Source organism: Psittacula echo (assembly GCF_963264785.1).
Source record: "Psittacula echo genome assembly, chromosome: 2".
NCBI classification, from domain to species: Eukaryota; Metazoa; Chordata; class Aves; order Psittaciformes; family Psittacidae; genus Psittacula; species Psittacula echo.
In genome coordinates, this window is record NC_137737.1 from 74,350,696 (window position 1) to 74,371,228 (window position 20,533).

Sequence of the window (20,533 nt, forward strand, 5' to 3'; positions counted from 1 at the left end):
TGTATAGCATCCAGCTGATGATGCTGGTTCTCCTACCATTCTCTCTGTGGGTTATCATGTTAGTTGCTTAGGAGACCTTCTGGCGAAGATGTGTTGGACTGCAGATGTCACCCTTGGTTTCCTCTTTCTAGCTGTGACCCAAGGATGAGTGTTTCCCAGAGGCCTGCTCTTAAACTGTGCAAGAATAGCCTCTAATTCCGGAGAAGGTTGTGGAAGAAAAAAGAAGACGTTCTTAGCAGGAGACCTCATTTTGCATCTCCATGTACCTTTTGTGCCGTTCTAATTCTGATGGTGAAAGCAGAGAGCAATTTGAACATTACTTGAATTATGAAAATGGGAGTCTCAAAAGTGGGTGCTGGTCCCTTCCCTGGCCATTGGCATAGATCTAGCAGCACTAAATTGAGTTTACTAATGTGCCCAGGTCATCACAAGTCTTTCAAGGCAGGAGATGTATTATGGGAGATGACACAAAGTGAGTGCAAAGTGACTTCACCAGTGACTAGGGAATAGCAGAGGGATTACCAGAGCTCATAATGCTAGAAGTTGAAAAGATACATCAAAGGGGAAACATCTGGCCTGAATACAGCAAAAGCATTCCAAATAAACATCAGAGGTCTAAAGGGGCCAATTCCCTGAGCTTTTGGAGGCTTAATGCTTTGACCTAGCTTCTTGATGTCACACAGAAATACAAGTTACATGTTATTGTGGCCTGAAATTAAACAGAAGCAACAGATACAAAGCACCTGTGAAACTAGAACAAAATATGATGCTGACTGCTAAGTGTAACCTCTGGACAGGTACCACTAAGTATCACTGTGTCTGGCAGGGGAATGGCAGCAATTCATATGGTAAAAAGTGATGAATGTGAAGACTGTATAGGTGCTTTGCACTAAAAAAAGCCACAACAGCAATTATATCTTGTAATGCAATTTTAAAATACGTGTTTGCAAAGTACCACTTGATTTGCCTTTTAGTGGAACTGCAGAGTTATGAATAAATGGCAGTAATTGAAAACTTGGCTCAAGTATTTTCTTGGATAATTGTAATCTTTCAGAAATAACTGACTCACGGGGTAATATTCCTCAGGTTTTTTGCACCTACTTGATGACTGAGTGGTGTCTCTACAATTAGTCAAGGGAAGAAGAAAAGAACAGTCTTCAGTGTCACTGCTTCTACAAAGCAGAGGACTCTGCTTGAGGTGTTGCAGACAATTTCATTTTAACAGTCTGCCAAGATTGCAGCAGCTTTTTATCTCTTAAAATCCACCTCCAATTTGCTCTGCTGCTGCTGTCTTTTCTTAGAGGAGCTGTGCTGCCCATGCATAGTTCTTGCTTCAACTACCCTTGCCTTCACCCTGTATGCAATACTGCAGCAAAGCCAGAGGCTCTGCTAGTTGAGGACAAGTGCTACTTGAAGAACTTGGGGCATATGTTTTCTGTGGTTTACATGAGTGTTTAAGTGACAAAGAGCGTATCATGTCAAATCAGTGATCCAGAGCACTTCTTTAAATTAAAAAATAGCACAAATTATTAATAGTAATGATAAATTAGAAGGAAGTTTTTAAAAGCAAATTTTTTGTTAAATCTATAAATACCCAACACTACATATAAGACTTCCTGTTCTTATGTTGATTCAGATGAGGGGTTTATACAAATCTGAAGCATATTTACATATTTGATGTTGGATGTCAGAGATCCATACGTTTACTATGTGTTACATTGTCTTATTTCTGCTTTGTAGATGTTGAGTGTTGCACTTTCGACATACGTTGTGAGCAGTACCCATGACAGTCTTAAGAACAAACAGGGATTGCCTCTATTGAATCAGATTATCAGCTGGATGACTCTAGGTAAGAACAACTTCTTTCCCAAACTTATATGTTACTAGTTTATGGGGCTTGGGGTTGGGGCAGTGACACTTCTTTATTGACATCTTACTTTTGCACATGTTCCTTCATTTGACTCTTGATAGTTCTTCCTTCTAAAATATTGCTTCTTCTAAAATATTGCTCCTTTGTAGGTTTGTAATAAAATGCCAACAACTTTGATTTACAGGTAGCTTTGTCTTTTGAATATTCCTAATATCTTGAATACCCCTTTTAGGAATATAATGGCTTAAATTCTCTTTTTGTTTCACTTGGAGTCAGATAAGGGTGATTTGAGATGCTCTTCTAGCAATCCAGTTAAGCATAAGAAAGTGAGGAAAGGTTGTTGCTGTATTTCAATAGAAACTTGAAATTGCATCTGATGGCAGAGACCCTTGGGGTATGAAAGTGCTTTTCAGAGATAACTTGTAAAATACCTGTGAACTAAAGTTGCTAATGTATGTTTGATATGTTAGAACCTGATAATTAAAGAAAAAGAACAATTTACAAGTCTGTGGCTTTTTCACAACTCTAAAATTAAAATTTTAAGATGATTAAACAGTACAAATGTAATTATCACTGGGGTTATGGAATACAGTAAAGCAACACCTTTCATGTTTTAGCTATAAAACAAGTTCTAATTTCCATTAGAAAATATTTAGCATTGTTTATCCCTGAGTGATCTGGAATGTGGATTTGTTTTAGAGCTAAACATACACCATGCAAAGTTTGGTAGCAGCTCTTTGCTAAAAGTCAAGACCAGGAATTTAAACATAACTTAAGGGAAGAATTCTGACTCTTGTTATCTTATTGCTGGATGTGTTGTACTGGTGACATTGTTTTAACTTGAGCAAGTCCTGTCAGTTTTAGCAAACCTACTTCAGTTTGAGCAATGGATTTGAGATTAATACAAGTGATTGTGATCAGTGTCTCTATGTGAGCAATGCTCTCTTTGTAATGTAGTTTTCTTTGAAGTATTTTCCTTTCCATCATGCTTTCTTAACTCTCTGTAGCCTGCTAAGCTAAGTGGGTATCTCTGTGTGGATGAATTCCTTGCAGCTGTGAAGTCAATGAAATCAATGATGTCCTGCTTGGCTTACTGGAGCAGGAATTGAGGGTAAAGGTTATCTTTCTCTTCTGTGTGAGAGTGAGAGAAAAACATTTTTCATCTGAGAGATGATTTGGGAAGTCAAGAGGCCTGAAGTTACGAGCAAAAAGTATATTAGAAATCTTTTTTGCTGTGGGTGAGGTTTCTATGATAAATAAAGCTAACAGTGAAGTAAACTGTATGTATCCAAAAAGTCTACTTAATGCCACAGTAGTATTGAATATTTAGCAAAGTCTTTCAGACTGGAAGTAATTTTTTTAAGTTAATAGGATATACAAGGTAGAAGCTTGCTGAAGTTGCTCTACATAATTAAACATGGAACTAAGCAGGTAAAATACTAAGGCATCCAGCAACATGTCCTCAGTACTCCTGATGGAGGGAAATGCTGTGTCACTACCATAACCACAACTAGCATCTATCTTGTCACTATTGAGTACAAGAACTGTGGCATCATAGTAATTAAGGTACTGTAGCTTTTCCAAGGTTGGTGGCATTACAGGTGATCAAACTCCTTTTCATGTTTTTGCTTAGTTGTAGAATATCACTGTTTCTTACTGAACTCTCATTTTGCACCTCTGTATGTATTTATATAACCAGAAACACAGAGTTATCAGTATTTATTCATAATAATACTGATTGAGTGTTATTATCATGTTAGTATAATAATAAGACTTCTGAAGTTACCTAGCAAATTGTTCTCCCCTCCCCAGCTACTCATTTGTTTACTATGAAGCCGACCTTACTTAAAGGTTTAATTTAGGCCTAAAATTTCTTTCTGAAGAAAGACATGGAGATCAATGCAAATGAATTAGTGATGGGTGGATTACTGCAGGCCTGTGTCCAGTTGTGTTTAGCTGTTACACCATATGGTTTTTACAGTGTATGTTATCCACAGAGGTAAAACCAGGAGGCATAAAGTTAATCCCGCTGCTTCCCATGTTCTTCAGAACCATCTTTATGTGAGCAGATACGTCTAAATGAATGTGTATTATGTTTTAAAGGTTTCATCAGTGGAAATCTATCATAGCAATTTGCCAAATATTGAGGATTTTGTTGTAACTGCTGCATGTGGGGGACACATACAGAGATTTGTATAGGTTAGCCAGAAAGCTGCAGGTTTTTTGATGGTTAGTATCTGATGTGTCACATCAGGTGTGGAAAGGAAAGGCTAATTATCACCTACCAACCACTCATCTGTTTTCATTGCACTAACGGAGCTATACATGTCTGTTGCATTGAGTGTCATTCACAGAGGCTGAATTTCTTTCCAGCAATTCTCACTTGCAGTGAGGTTCCTTCTTGGCTTGGGCCTTCTTTAAATACAGAAAGCTACAACTGATGCTGAAAGGCTGGAGCACCCTTGAAATGAAGTCATTGATTCTGTAACTGTAGCAGTAGCCAAGGCTGAAAGCCAGGAAATAAAAGATACTGACCCACAGGTTTTAGAAATAGCCTCATTTCTCTTTTATTGATACATTTACTGTGTATACAAATGTATACTATGACAGTGAGCACAAACAAGCACTTTCCATATATTATAGTTTTGTTTCTGTTCCTTAATAGAGCGATTATTATGACATACTGTTGATGCAGTCTTTGAATGATTCAGTAATGAGAGGCACTATACCACAGTGAAGAATCACACCAATGTTATTTTTCTGTGCACTTCTTCATAAACACATAAAATTTAAATATGTATTAAAAAAAAAAAAAAACAAAACCCACAAAACAAACCAGGAAAGGAAAAAAAAAAAAAAAAAAAAGGCAAACCAACCAAAACCCCCCAACCGAAAACCAGCTTTAAAGATTAAATCACAGCAATGCTTTTCCTTCTCCCTTTCCTTGCTTCAAGCACTGGCCAATTTTCATTGGCTTTTCTTGCTTTTTACTCACTTTTCCAGTAGCCTATTTCCTCTCTTCCCAGTTTTCCTCGCCACCTACAACTGTTGGGCCCCATCTTCACCTCCAGAAGTTTCCCAGCTACAGGAGTCTCTTTAGGAACAGCATGGATTCTGCTGACCAGGGCTGAATGGTCAGTTGACCAATGGACTACACCAAGGAGTGAAATGCAACTCTTAAGGTCCCTCACTTGCACTAGAGAAATGCATTACAAGTTGAAGGCAAGAGGCATAAGTCATGACAGATAGGTCCCTTGTAGTTCCTTAAATATTCTTGCTTTAAAACTTTCGAGTAAAGAGGCTGCTAAGTTCATCGTTTCTGTGTCTTTGCTACCAGTATTTTCAGTTGCACCTCAAAATGTAGCAGGTTTCCTAACCTAATACAATGGAGCAGAGGCTATGTAACCACAGTCTTTTAGCTGTCAGAGATCCTCAGGGCAATAGTTAAGTGGTTCTCAAAGTAGTATTAAACAGTCGAGTTTGACTGTTTTCTGGGGTAGTACTTCTGCATCATCTGAAGGACTTACTAACATCAGTTCATGAGAAATTATAAAGGCTGTGAGGTAGACAGCCAGGGAATTAAAATCGTAGGGAACTAAAATTACTTTTGATAAATATTAAGCATTCCACACACTGGGTTTTCCTTAGCAAAAGTGACTTCTGAAAATAGAAGGGCACATAGGACCAGCATTGAATATCTGTACATAAAGTGTCAAGATTTTGGAACAATGTTATCTTGTTACTGAGGGTGAAATGTTTTGCATGTAGTGACTGATGCATCTTTTTTTTTTTTTTTTTTTTGTTGCAGTTTCTTCCTCTGTGTTGCCATTACTGAGCTCCACATTCCTCTTTCAGCGACTGTTCAGCATATTGCTCTCCCTGATGTCTACCTACCTGCTCCTCAGCACAGGGTATTTCTTTCTTACTCTGTCTGGATTGGATTTACATATGAAAATCAAGGCAAAGTGTGAAACTGCTGAATCTCATGAACATTTCTGTTCAAGGTGTAATGTGTGCTTCCAGCAGTGATCTTACCATTTATCTCCTTGTTTAGTTTCCTAAATAAAATTTCAGGGGAACTTCTGTATTCCTCTTTGTGTTATAAACACTGTTTTGTTGACATTCCTTTCAGCTAGACCAAGCAGTGGCTGGAAGGGTATGTATTCAAACAGTCTTGCACCAAAATAAGAAAGTCTGATTTAATTTGTCTTTTGTTATTTTGGCATATGCTTTTCTGCTTACAAACAAGAGGAAATTGCTTCTCTTGCAGCTGCTTAGCATTGGTATCTAGTTATGGCTTAAATTACATGTGACAGGAAGCAGGCAGCCCTAAAATGAAGGAAAATTTTACTCAGATTTTCATGGAAGTAATTTTTTTTTAAAGGGATTCTGGTCCCCAGAAAGAGCAGTGCTTCCTTCTTTTTGGATAAAGACAACTCCTCAGAGCTTTTAAATGAAGAAAACACTGTGTCGGCCAACCCTTTTTCTTTTTTCTAGACTCAGTAGCTTTTAAGAGCATAATTAATGGGGAGTATAGGAACCATTGTTTCCGCCTTCCCTCCCACTTATCCTCTGGATTTAATTACACTGGAAAATTAAGTGGAATAAAACATCTTGCAGCAGACATTTTGCAATAGCTGCCTCTTGTGGATACTCTCGTTTTAGATGAAGCATCTCTGTCTTTTTAATCTCCTACCTTCCCTTCCTCCCACTTCCCCATTAAGATTTTGATCCTAATCTTACTCCTGTCCTTACACACACTCTCATGCTCAACCTTCTTAGCCTGTCCTGGGTACTGGATAAAGCATGAATGTTGTTCTCTCTTTGGCTGGCAACTTTCCCCTTTTTCTTTGGCCCTGCACCAGACCACTTTAAATGCTGATAGCTCTCTGCTGTCTCCCTACAATCTTCAAATAGACCAACAATTTGGAACAATTCTTAAAAAAAAAAAAAAACAAACCAAAAAACACTGAAAATGAAAACTAAACCAAAACAAACAAAAAAAAACAACCCCAAAAATGCCCCCAGCCAACTACTCATAGCAAACCCAAGGCACTCAGTGTCAAAAATATCCACTGGTTTGATAGCCCAGTGCATTGCCCAGGTAGTTGTAGCACCTCTGTAGGTGCACAGTTGAGTGAAACCAGCTGAGGAGCTATTGGTTGTCGCTGACTCAGTTAAAGACATTAATTTTGTAGGCAGATGTACACCACTGTGAGGACTGGAGGTACTTTTGTTACTGATAACCATCGTTGTTTTCATGTTTAACTGCTTGTCATTCTGATAATTAAAGCAGAAATGTCTATTCAAATTTTTTGTTCCAGTTTGAAACTGCTTTGTGGCTACACTAGTGGGGAGGAACAGCAGAAATAATATCAAGATTAACTGCAATAATTTTCTTACTTTTAGACAAATAAGTCTGTATGTCCAAGGTGGAAAAAATAAAAAGGAAAAAAAACCCCATACAGTCTTGTCAGTATAGGATCACAGTCAGTGTCAGTATTATAATTTTATCCTGAAAAAAAATAACCAACCCCCAAACTGAGAGGCACCATGCAGTATAATTGGAACGTAGAGGGCAAGGAGAAACTAGAATTATCCAATGATGATCTACACCCTTAAGTTATCTGGGGGTTTTAGTGTCTCACATATGTACACTCATAGTTTGTGTTAAAGGAAATTCTTTATCCTAGATTTCCCACAGCAAAGTCTTAGCTGTCCAATTCTTAGAAAATCAGTAATTAAGTGGTACAGGCATAGGAGCAGCTCCAGCTGGATGCCTCTGGGGTGGCACCCACAATAAAGAAATTCCTGGAGTTTTATAGCCTTACATTCTGTGCACCCGACCATCACACGCTGTTCATGTGCTTTGCACATGCCTCTTGGTCCAGTGATGAATTCTGTCTCTTCATTCCTCATCCAGCTATTTCATTGTCTTGAGGCAGGTGCAAATTTCTTCTTACGTCTCTGGTTGTTTCTCCTTACTAAGATGCAACTCCTTTATCTTCCAGTTTGCACTGGTCTCGAGGCCTTAATTTATATAACTAAGCACAAATTAAGTTCAGCTTTATCTAGGTGGGAGTTAGACCTTGTGGCCTAAGGCTCCAGTGACTTCAGTTTTCCCATGCAAAGTGACTACTCATGCTAAGCAAAACCACTCAGTCAAAAGAACTCAGTGAAAGGAATCCAGCTAACTAAATATAACTCACATTGTGTGCTATGTTTGAGTGCTCATAGGAGCCAGAAGTACTCCTCTAAGATCAGGGCTGTAGCTAGACCAGTTTAGTAGCATGACTTGATGCTGCAATTGCAATGGATTGTTATGTAGTGAAGAAAAGGACATTTCACTTCAGTGAAATGCAATGCTCTTTTTATTATACAGATGCTTCTGTCCTTGGAACTAGACTGAGATCACCAGAATAAATTCATGTGATTAGGTCCTAAAGAGACACAATCTAGTTGCTGTCTAGATTGGTCTGTAGCCTCGGTTCCAAATAGCTCTCATTACAAATTTTTCCATTTGCAGAAAATAGGTGCCAGATGTGAGTCTTTTTTTTTTTCCTTTTTTTTTTTTTTATTTTATTCCAATTTTGTTAAAATTAATCGTGACACAAAGGGCACTCCCCCAATGTTGTGGCAGCCATCAAATGAGAACATGGGTGCAAAACATGGCAAGGCTGAAGCAGCCTCTTTCTCTTACTTTTGCCATTTAATTACTGCATAGATTTAAACTTCAGAAACGAGGAAAGAAGGGGGAAGAATGCCACTAGGTTTTTGATATATCACTTGTGTGATGAGAAAAGAAATATGTCTGTATTTGATGTTAAATAGTTGTTAGTGACTGTACTTATTATGATTATGTTACTGTTCAGGTATGAAGCTCTGTTTCCACTGGTGCTATCTGGTTTGATGTTTGTGTGGATAAATATGGAACAGGAAGCACTGCAGCACTACGGTCTTTCACTTAAACCAAAGGTAACTGTTCCAGATAGCTATATCAGGTTAATTACCTGTTGGTTTTTTTTTTTTCTTTGATGATATAATAAAGATTTTGAGTGATTTTCAGAGAGCAGCAGTTTAAATTTCTTTAAGTTTGGGAAGCCCGTATCAGCTGTTTTATGAAATAGGAATGTGACCTTGTAAGAGAGATTTATAATTTATGTTATTGAAAATGTTCCACATCAGAGCCATTTCTTGGAATGCAGGAAATCAGTTTGACTTAGTGGTATGTTCTGTAGGCTACAAAGCTCTGTTCAAGTATAGGCCTAGTTCAGCATAAGGTACAGTAACTCTTCAGAGTAAGTCAATGTACACTGTACAATGTCACTGTACTTTTTCATTCTGATGGCAGAGTCATGAGTGAGTGGCTGAAAAGAAATAATTTTATTTCAGAAATGACCTGTAGAAAATACCAGAAATCTTAGTTTGATCTTGTCCTTCCACTCGTTCTTCAAGGGCAGAGTTTTATTTCTGGTTAGATGGACAAGGAGCTGGAGACTAACTGGGAACTAGCACCTACTTGGAGTTGCCTGGAGAAGGAGTTTTGTAATCAATGCAACTTCTTTCACCTTAAATTGCTGACAGTATACTAAATTTCTCAAACCCCGTACTGCTTGCATTGTTACTTAGCTTTTAGATTAGGTCAAGGGTTTAACAAACTGTGGCTATGCATTAGTTCAGTTAGATGTGAAGTGGTGGTTGTAGAGTCAGAGCCAGGTGGATGTGCACCACAGCTCTCCCTGGTTTCTCCCACATGTGCTGTCCTTGGTGGAGCTCACAGAAAACCTACCACAAAATAAATCATGTATTAGAAAATCAAGCTCAGGCCTCTGATAATATGTGATTATTTTTAATTAAAATGTTGTCCATGTTGAGTGTCTGTTGTTTGAGTTTTTCCTTTTCCCAAGTGAAAAGGAGTTCATTGACCTTTTAAATTCCATGGAAGCTATTTCTCTTCAGGTCAAGTGATACTGTGCTGAGAACTGAGTGAAGGAGATGGAGAATATTTTAGTATTCTCATTCACAACTTAAATCAACTGAGGACAATCGCAGTCTTTCTGTGGGTCTTTATCCACATGCTCATGTGAGCAGTGGAAGTGTGTGCATATGAAGAGTATTTATGATGAAAAAGGATCATAAATCTACAGCATAGAAGTTCATTTTTAGTGTAGATAACAGCGGAAGCTCCACCATTCGTTTGATCATCTCACTTGTACAATCTTTCTGGCAGATTCATTAAAGTATAATGAAAATATGAGAAAGGTTTGCATTCTTCATTGTAATGCTCTAATAGCAGCTGATAGGGAAGCAGGTTTATTTCTCATTCTTTTAAGTAAAAATACAGTGGTCCTGTCAAAGTTGATATTGGTTGATATTTGGTATTGATTTCTTCTGCTGTCTTTCCAGCTTGCTGTTTTCAACTTCACCTATGCTACTGATATAACTCAGTTTCGACAGCTCCACCTAGATGATGTCCGCAGGTCTTTCTTCTTTGTATCCTTTTGCTGGTTGTTGTGTTCCAGGGAAAAGATGGGTTTGTTGCAAAAGGACCTGCAATCAAAAGTTACGGTAACCACTGGAAACAGAAGCTGGTAAAGATTATTCGACTGATGTTGCTCAATAGACAATGGTCTTGTACTTTATGTGTTTTGATTTATTTAATCAGTATGAACTACACTGTTTTGGAATCTGGCTCCTCGGCCACTTTGAAAAGTGGTGAGCATTTAAGACCATTACAGTTAGGTAAACTTTCTTCTTGAGGAGTGCTGGTTTTAGTTTGGTTTTGACATTTTGGCTTGAGAAAACTTACTTAACCTTCACAAATCAGTTGGAAAGGGTAATATTAAATTTTTTCTCATTTTCTCATTTTTAAAGTGTGGTAGCATGTTAGGAAGAAAACATTAGGGGCCAGGCATTGGACATGGCCAGGCAGATGAAACGAGGGAAAGTTCTTGCAGCCTTTGTGAAACTAATGTGGGACATAGGGAATCTGCAGCAGAGGAAGTGTGGCAGATTTCTTGTTGAGAAGGCAGTTCAGTGCTAAGGAAGGAGGCAAAACATTTTGCTAGATGTTGAGCTTCTGTGTATGCTTTGGAGTATACCTGAAAAGCAGCAGTAAATTTATTGATTTCTTTTGCTATTTTAACAAAAAAAATAAGCTTACTTTTAATAAAACTGCTGCTATCAGATGCTAAAAGTTAGCCAAAGCAAAAATCAATCAAATGGTATTTTTTAAATCCAGCATAGTACTACTGTAATCTAACACTTGAATATAGGACTACTTTAATCTTATCTTAATCTAAAACACTTGAATGTATTTTGTCCAGATCCTGAAAAAATTCAGTTTGCAGGTCTCCTTTGCAGAGAGCAGGTATGATACACACCTGCTTGAAAAATGTTGTAGCTTTTTTGATTTAGATGCTGTTTAATATTTAGAAATAATGGTATATCTTTTCTATTAGAGCAGTCACATTGCCATGATGACCCTGTGAGCTGTATATCTTAAGATTGTCCCATGGTTCCTATATAGCACCCAAAAGTCAGAGTGTGCAGAAGGGCTTTATAGCCTGGTCTTCCAGAAGATCCATATTGCTTACGCGTAGCATTTTGATTAGACATATGTGCTGCTTTTTGTTTTATTGCAAAACTGTTGTTCTTGTAAATCTTTAACTGGCAGAACTGTGCTATGCTGTTAGAGTGCTGTGTTACTCAACTTGAAATGATGTGGTACTCAGGGGAAGCATCATTTCTTTAGTTATGCTGACCTAATCCTTGCGAAATATTGCAAGAATTCCAACTATTCTGCTGAACAGTTGGTAGCAAATTGTTTATGTGGAGACTTAAATGGTCCAGTGCAGGAGCTATAACAGGAGTGGAAGGACCGGAGGGAGCTCTGGCAACAGTAGCCATTGTCAGAGACTAACCTCTGCCAGATGCAAAAAAGCAGTTAAAAACCATTCTTCTGCTGAAGAGGTATGAGCTATAATGGGCCCCAATGAGCTCAGGAGGTAGAAAAGTATCTTTAATGGGCTCATACGGCAGCAAGTGTTGTACCTAGATGAAAAAGGTAGAGTTTATAAAAAAAAAAACTTCCAGCTATACAGATACTGCCAAAGTTGTCCTCCCTCCCTCAAGGAAGATAAAAATTGGGAGTCCCATGTTTCAATGGATAGGCTTTGCATAACATTTGGACAACAAACCTGTGGGAGGAATAGCATAAAAACCTTTAGTCTTTTTTCATAGCCAGCTACCTCTTCCACAATCAGTTCCTCAGTAAAGCCATCTCTTTTTTTGTGTAGTATGCGTGCATATGTCATTACTTTCTGCAAAAGCATGTGTTTAAAAGCACAGCTGGGATTGTGGTCCAATATATGTTCCTGTATTGCTAAGTAGAGGCCCAGAAAAAACAAGCTGCTGTTCTCTTGCAGGGGACTCAAGACAGTCTCCAAACTTTCACCCAGTCTTACCAGTCTTACCCTGTCTTCTTACCCTGTCTCCTAAATTTACATAGTCATGTATGAAATCTTGGGTAGAGCTGGACAATACTTTAGATTTCTTAATGCAGTGTAAAGCTGTAATAGTGGATTAGCTTCTTGTAGTTTCCTGGTAGGATTTTGAAAGGAAATTGAAATGAAGTGGGGGAAATGCTGGAATGCTGGGTTTGTTTTACTGCAGCCATTTCTGTGGTGTACTTTCCTTAAATGCATTTAGGTTTTCTTCATAGTCGCAGCCTTTTTTGGCACTGGAAACATAGCTTCTGTTAACAGGTATGTTTTATTCATTGATTTGAAACACAGAATACAAAAAATTTCTTTGTGCAGTTGGCAGACTAAATATAAATTTGGTTAGCAAAATCAGGGCAGCAGAATTAAAACAATAGTGGAATCATGATAACAGTTTATTTCATTTCTGCTCTCTGTAACATGTTCTGTAAGAGCCTGAGACTGTTGGTTATGAGATTGTCTCAATTTTCATTAGAAGTTACTGGCAGTATAAGCAGCAAGAGCTCGGCTGCTCACCATCAGCATGGCACCTTGAGAGACACAAGCAGAGAAAAATTGTAGAGAAAGAAAAGTGAGGTTGGCAGGCCCTGCTAATTTAATATTTGTGTAAGAGAAGAGAGCATTGGAAGCCTTGTTTAAAAATGTACACACAGTGTGTTACAGAGGTAAATAAATGCTCTTTTTTTTTTAATTTAAAATGCTATTTTAAAGGTAGGTTGTAATGTCTTTTTCATGTTTCTCTAGTTTTGATCCTGCTTCTGTCTATTGTTTCTTGACTGTGTTCAGTCCCTTCATGATGGGAAGCTTGCTTTTGCTGAAGGTTAGTAATCTTACCTTAGTGAAATTCTCTCGAACTGTTTAATAAATAATGTATCATGTACACAGTTGTTACTTTGCAATTCACAAAAACATATATATGCATTTGAGCTTCATTAGCCTTCTTAACATGTGTGAAGCTTTCAGCCTTTATAGTGTATCCAGAGGTAGATCCTTCTGTTTCCCAGACAAGAGAAGCTACAGTGCATGGAAGTACAATTTAACTGCATTAGACTGGTTTATTAAATTAAAATGGAAATTTTAAACGTTGAAAAGACAAATTATTTAAAAGATTATAAGCTTTCCTATAGTATCATATCTACACAATACTGTGGAGATATATATATATATATTACTAGCTTTATCTACATTTCATTAAGTACAGGTTTTGAATGCTCCACCGATTTGGCTGCCATTTTACAATAAATAGTATTTCTTTTATTTTTTACTGGTCTATCAAAGATTGGATTGCACTTTCTGTTTGCAGGCAAGATGTGGGAGCTCTTTTCTAATATTTGAGTAAAGGATCTGCCAGAGAGGTAAAGAGGCAGGCAGGAAGATGTGAAATTTAGGGTTATTTCTAAAAATAAGCAGTATTTCCTGCCTCTGCCTTTCTGCTGCTTCTGTCTCAGAGAAGGCACTTAAGTTACAGGTATACTGCATGGTATACTGCAGGACATAAGTTAATAATGCACACCTCCAGGATGTGGGAGAACAGGTTTCAGCAATGCATTTACATTATTAACTTGAGGATTACAAGTCAGTTTTGGAAAGAGAAGAAGGCAACATTCATGTTTCTAACTTGTTTGTTTTGTTCTTAATTCACTGAAGTATTTACATTTGCTTGGTTTGGTTTTGGAGGGGCAGTGTGATCCTTACCTTCCTGAATACATTCTATATTCAGGGTTTTTTTGTGGTTGAGATGAAATTGTCCTATTCCACTTGGAGCTCTGCAGTCTGTCACATGAGATGCTGGATCTGAATAGTTCTGTCTCTAGCTTTGTTGAAGTGTTTATTGCTAGTGCTAAAACAGATAAATGAAGTGAGGATCATTAATGTGTTTTAATTAACGTTTTCCATATTGCCTCATGGCTTATTTCACTGCAGTTCAGCTATGACCATAGAAGGGGTTTTTTTACTCATTTGCTAAACATGCTTCCTGCAAAATGATTTTCTACCCGTTCTTGCCACTATTTTATTTTTGCAACATGCACATTCTGTTATAATTTCAAAAGCAGGAAAATGTTTCCACAACCTTACAAGTTGTTTTGTAAATATGGCTATAAACCAAAATGTAGCTTGTATTTTAAACAGGTTGCCATCCCGTTTGTTCTGGTATCATGTGCTTTCGAAGCTATTCAAGTCACAACACAACTGTCTTCCAAGAGGTACAGTAAGTGCTATATTTCTGCATCAGTAAGGGTTTCAAATCTATTTTGCAAGAATTCAGAATTGTCAAATCTCAATCTCAATTTAAAAACCAAAACCAACCAAACAAAAAACCCAACCCAAACAAAACCTAGTATATCACATTGTTACTTGTGGGGTTGACCGAAAGTCTTGCTGTCAGTGGCAGGACCACTGCAGAGATTCTGTCCTGGATATTGCTTAGCTGAGCAGGAGGAAGCTGCCTTTGCTCACTGTGATGCCCTCTGACTTTGTTTTCATCCTGCCTGTGCCCTGCTGTTTGTCTCCTTGCATAACACCACTCATACTAACAAGGAACAGGGCAGCTTGAAATCTGACTTCTTGTTGAAGGGCGGCACAAGGCTCACCATCCCTTTTATCTTCGGTGCCTTAGCTGTGTGTGCAGTGTAGTTGGGCCATCCCTGGAACCCGCAAGGAAGGGTATTTGTTCTCCTCATTAAGGCTTATACAAGAGCAGGGCTGTATTGAGAAATTGGGATTGCTCAAAAGACCAGCTAGCGATTCCTATTGCTAGGGCTCAGGCATCATAAAGGTCAGCATTTCCTAACTTGTGAATACTTGCCTTTGCAGTGCTGGTGATATTTCCAGCTTCTATGTAATGTACATCTGAGTGTGTGAGAGGGGAAACAATACCAGTTTCTTAAAGGAGGGGATATGAGCACATCTGTGCCACTTTGAGGCTGTGGTTGCAACTCCAACTGGTATTTGTGTGGGCTTCATTTAGTTGTGCCTAGGTACCAGGAGCAGTGACACTGCCACAGCATCAGCCTGGGAACAAGGCAGAAACCACAAGATGTGCCCAGGATCCCTGGAGAGGTTGTACTCTGATTATCAGCATGTCCTGAAGTCTGTGTTGCACTCTTTATTGCTCTTGCTACCCCTGCTAGATAAATTAAGCCATGCTACCCCGGCTAGATAAATTAAGCCATCACAGGGGACAGTCTTGTCTTTGCCGTGCATAAACATGCTCTGAAATTAGTGTTGTACTTCTGTTGTGAAAGGCTTCCTGCAGTTCAGAAAGGATTGTGATTTGGACAAATTGCTCCTAAACTCCCTGTTTAGAGATTAAAGGGAGTTTCTGGGGTTTTGTCTGTTTGTTTGTTTGGGTTATTTTGCTGTTCATGGGTAATGTTCTGTCAGAATATGTTCTTGGAACTTGCCTGTGAAAACAACCCTCTAGTTGAGTACTTGCTAGGCACTACAAGATTGCAATATCCTATCTGAGTCATTAGGAAGTAGGAAGAGGCCATTCAGTGTGTCTGAGATACAGTTGGTTTGTTGCATCCTTATTTACTAATGAAGCATAGCTGATGGAGGAAATATCAGAAGCTTCCTAATCAGGAGGCGTTGATATGTATGGGTGTCCCTCCAGCAGGTGTTTGTGCAACACTGCAGCAGGACATTTTCCCCAAAAAACCTTTGTGGATTTATGATGGTGGTACTGACAAATTAACTGTGTTCTAGTTAAAGACTTTTTTGTTAATGGGTCAGCTGTTCGCAACATTGCTTCAATGTCATTAACTTAGAAACTAGTTTTAACCAGTTATAGCAATTGCTTTCCTGTAATGTAGGATTTACATAGTTTAATGAAAAGAAGATTAGGTTAATGGGGGGAGAAATAGTTCTGCATGCTCCCTTCTGGTTCCTTTTACTGACCGCAGCCTACTTTGCAGAAGTAACCTGTCACCTGACAGCGAGGCCCATGGGTTTGGGAGCATGCTACCAAAATGCTGAGTGTTCCCAGAGCAGCTTAAAGGCACCCAGAGATCTGGAAGGGGGGGGGCGAACAACTCCTTTAGCAGCCTCCTACCCAATGAGGTGCTTGTCAGAATAGGACCGATCAGCTCAGGTAACAATCTGCTTATGCCAAACAGCTTTGCTCACTCTTGAGTCCATCTTGAAGCTTCTAAATCAGCTTTATTTGGTCTCACTGGCATGTGAGCTCCTTGATCAGGAATGGGCAGGTGCTGTTTGTAAGATGCTTTTGTTCTCCAAAAAATGACTTGTGTTAGGTTTCCCTGTTGCAAAACTGAAACTCTGTTCATGTGAGACGTCTTTTTCAAGCAGAGTGCCATTACAAATGCCAAATGTCCTACTCTGTAGCATAGGTGAAGTTGAAAACAGCAAGCTGGAATGACAGAGATCAAACTGCTTGCTAATACTTTGAAATGTATTTGAGTGATTGAAAGGCAACTGCAACAAATAATATCTTAATTTCTTCATGGCGGGTTTAATAATCTTTATAAGATCTATGGCCAGAAATAAAGGTTGATGGTCTGTTTGGTTTGTTTTTTTCTTTGCAGCCTTTTACTCCTTGTTCTTGTGATTTCAGACATCATGGCTTTGGTAAGTTGTTGTTGCACACTCTTTTCAAATAAGATCAAGAAGCATAGGGCTCTCCTAGTTCCGTCAAGAGAGATCTGAATTAGTTTCAGACTTCAAAGTGTTTGTAACTAGGGCAGTGAATTGGATTTAAATCCTGGCATAATTTAGAGATAAAACTCCTCCAATTGAGGAGGAGTTTGCGCTTTGAATTTCATGTAATTAATGCTTCTGAGGAAGCAATATTCTCATACTAACAAGAGACCAAAATTAAGTAGTAAGTTATCATTCTGAGTTTTTCATGTGCTTTCCAATCAAATCCCTAGGAAGAGTTGCAATAAGAATATCGGTTGTAGCTGTATGCAAAGTTTACTTAATTTTTCAGGAATTTTGAACTTTTTACTCAACCCACCTTCCCTTGCAAAGGAGAATTTAAAAAAAATTTAAAAAAAGGAGAAAAAAGAGAAATGTGCTACCCACCAGCTCTGTTAACAGTTGCTAGAATCCAGAAGACCAGCAACGTCTGAAAAGACACTTAGTGCCCTGTTAGGAAATGGTATCTTCAGAAAGCTTGTGTCCAAAACCAAAACTAGCTACACAACACAAGGCTGAACCATACCCCAACATAATTTTTACAGATTAAAAGTATGTTTTCATTGTCCCCTCAAACTGTCTTCAGCGCAGCAAGCAGTGCCACTGAGTATCACAAGGTAAACAGAATCCTGGTAGAGCTGGTGTTCTCAGCTGACAGACGCTTGGTGTAGCATTGTCCCTTTGGAGTAAGCATTCCTGATGTGATTCCCTTGTATATTGTGATCTGGGGATCTCATCTGATTTCCTTGTACAATGTGATCTGTGGATCTCACCTGATAGGAAGATCAGTGAGTAAAAAGCAAGTATAGTTTGTCTGTAGAGTGAGAAATGGAGAAGGTACAATTTGTGTAACTTCAAATAAATGTTTGTGACTAATTTGCTTTTTTTATAACTTCCACAGGAAAAGGATTTAACTACCAATAAACCAAACTCTTAGCATTTTACTAGTGAAATCAGTCTAACTATATGAAGAGTGCAGGCATGTACTGGTGTATAGCAAGCCCCAGTATATCCAGTATATCTTATATCTCATGCATTCTCCTATTTTGATGTAATTATTTTAAAACAGAGAATATGTGTTTGCTGTACAAAGCAAAGTATTAATTACCAAATAGGCTTGATGTGCAGCAGCTGTGTGTATATCAAGAAATGAGAAAGCTGGCAGGAAAGGAAAAGAGAACTGGTTTGTGGTCTTGCATCAATGTGGCCACCAGCTAGAATTTGGGGGATTCACTAACACACACATGCTGTCTTCTCCCAACATTATTCCCATTTTACAGGTGGGGAACTGCCAGAATTGCCCAAACACATTTGTGGTGGAAAACAATCTACAGCATTCTCGTTGGCACTATGTGTTATTTGTGAACCCATTATTTCAAACTATGAGATAGCTTGGCTTTTCTTGTTGATAAAGTTCTCTCTCCAGTAATTTTCTGATTCTTGCAAGCCCAGCTTGACAGAACTTAGTCCGTCTTTATCTGTTTGTGTTTACATGTGTAACGTGTATACCATGTTAAATCTATTTCTGGCTCCTAGACTATTCTTTACTTTGGTCCAAATGAGGATCCCTTGAAAGGTCTTGCCCTTGTTCTACTTGAAAAATTAGAAACTGGGAGTAAACAGCCTGAAAACATGGTTTTTAAATTTATATTTCAAAATGTGCAGTATTGATGTACTAATCAAAGTTGTTTTATTTCCTAGCATTTTTTCTTTTTGGTTAAAGATTATGGAAGCTGGCTGGATATTGGAACAAGGTACAGTATTTTTTTTGCCTCCGTTGCATTTTTTACAGGCTCATAGGTTAATATTGTTGTTTATCTACTCAGAACTCCTGTAATTTTTTCCAATTACTCTCCTTAATCAGGTGCTTCAATTATGTTCCCCATACTTAAAAAACATGTGCATGCATGTGTGTACACAGGTATATATATATATATATATATATATATATATATCCCAAACTAAAACTTGGGTCTTAAAATCTGTGCCAGAGTAACATGGAGTAAGTGACAAATCTAGCATGGCAAGAAATAGTTAGTAGGATTTGTTTGATTTCTAAAGAACAGTGATTACACAAAAAATATTTTTATTGTTGTTTTGCATTTTAATTAGTTTTAATCACTGCTAAAATAACAATCAATATGTTTATTGTCTTGAATCTAGTTATGTTGTTAAATACAATCTCCTGTGAATTAACGAACCATGCACAATTCTGTTGGCGGCTACCAAGACCCCTGCATTTATCTTTCCCCTAGTTAGAGTAAATCTGTAGCATTTAAACTTAGAAATCACAGCTTAAATGAGAGAATTTGTTTTGCATTGTGAGTCGTAGTAGCCTCCACAGCACACATCATGGGGTAGGTTTTCAACTGTGCAGTCTGGGTTACTTGTGAATAGTCCAGAAATAACAAATACAAGGAATACACATTTCAGATTTACCTTCCCTGAGTTGTGGAAATAGATAATATGCTGTAATAAGATTAGCAGGGAATGTGTTGTTAGTAATCCAGCCAATCTGGTCACTTGACACTGTTACTTAAACAGAAGTTGAATAGTGACCCATTTTTAATGTTCTGTTTAGTCTACATTTACTCTGTGCTTTGCTGAGCCCCAGTGTTTCCTGCAGTGCATGCATGTGTGTGCGCACACGTGTTCTGCCTGTTTTCTTTGGAGGTTCAAATTCCTGCTTGTAGCTACCTTTTGAAGGTTCCTAATGGGAGGAGACTCAGATCAAAGAGTGGAAACTGTGCTTTAACATCACACTTCCTTGCTATGATCAGTTTATGGTAAATCATATGGCCTCATCTTTTGGTTTGAATTCCTATGCAGATTAATAAGGGTAGTAAAGACCTCAGAGAAGTTCTGTTCTGCTGGGCAAGAAGCTTTCTAATTGGGAGTTAGCAAGCAAAAATATAAATTGTTACAAGTACCCAAAACCTTGCTCTCTGATATATGGTCTTCATAGTGTAGAGATTTACAACGCTGATGAATTGTTGGATTCATTTCAGCTGGAAGTTTGCCTTATCCTGAAGAGTTTAGGAGAGCTCATTATGCACAATTGTAATTCTGCCTCTCTGTGTATACACTTGCAGCACTGAAGAAAGCACTGAAAAAGCCCTTTTAAAAGAGTAATTTGGAATTAATTTTTAACATGGTAATGCATAATGCTCAGGCAGCCTTAAATTTGTCATTACTTCACTTTTGAGTGCTTGACTTTACTACCTGCGTTATTTTATTGTAGTCACTTTATGCATGTTTTATGTGTGTGTGTATATGCACAAAAGGTGGTAATGATGAGGTTGCATAAGAAAAGAGGTGAAGCCATAGGTGCAGAGCTGAAGTGGTCCTTCTATGCAGCATGAGCAATACTCTGGCAGCTGAACCTTCTTCTCTGTGAGCAGATTTCTAATGTGTGATTCTCAGGCTTGGCGAAATTAGTAGGCAACAGCAGATTTTTGTTTATCCCTGAAAGGGAAGATGAGCTTCATGGGGGTTTGGGCAA

General features: G+C 38.2%; 1 protein-coding gene across 6 annotated transcripts in view; it reads left to right on the forward strand.

Annotated features, from left to right (window-relative positions):
* Positions 1–20,533, forward strand: part of PIGN (phosphatidylinositol glycan anchor biosynthesis class N) — a 102,699-nt gene that overhangs the window by 75,476 nt on the left and 6,690 nt on the right. For 4 of the 6 annotated variants that reach the window (XM_080610131.1, XM_080610130.1, XM_080610133.1 and 1 more), the window contains 9 exons: positions 1,741–1,849; positions 5,679–5,781; positions 8,743–8,845; positions 10,277–10,363; positions 12,581–12,636; positions 13,117–13,192; positions 14,503–14,576; positions 16,920–16,962; positions 18,733–18,785. In XM_080610131.1, the coding sequence (XP_080466257.1) occupies positions 1,741–1,849; positions 5,679–5,781; positions 8,743–8,845; positions 10,277–10,363; positions 12,581–12,636; positions 13,117–13,192; positions 14,503–14,576; positions 16,920–16,962; positions 18,733–18,785 (704 nt within the window). Of the gene's footprint in view, positions 1–1,740; positions 1,850–5,678; positions 5,782–8,742; positions 8,846–10,276; positions 10,364–12,580; positions 12,637–13,116; positions 13,193–14,486; positions 14,577–16,919; positions 16,963–18,732; positions 18,786–20,533 lie in introns of those variants that run through there. The other 2 variants (XM_080610132.1, XR_013956209.1) reach the window with 2 other exon arrangements.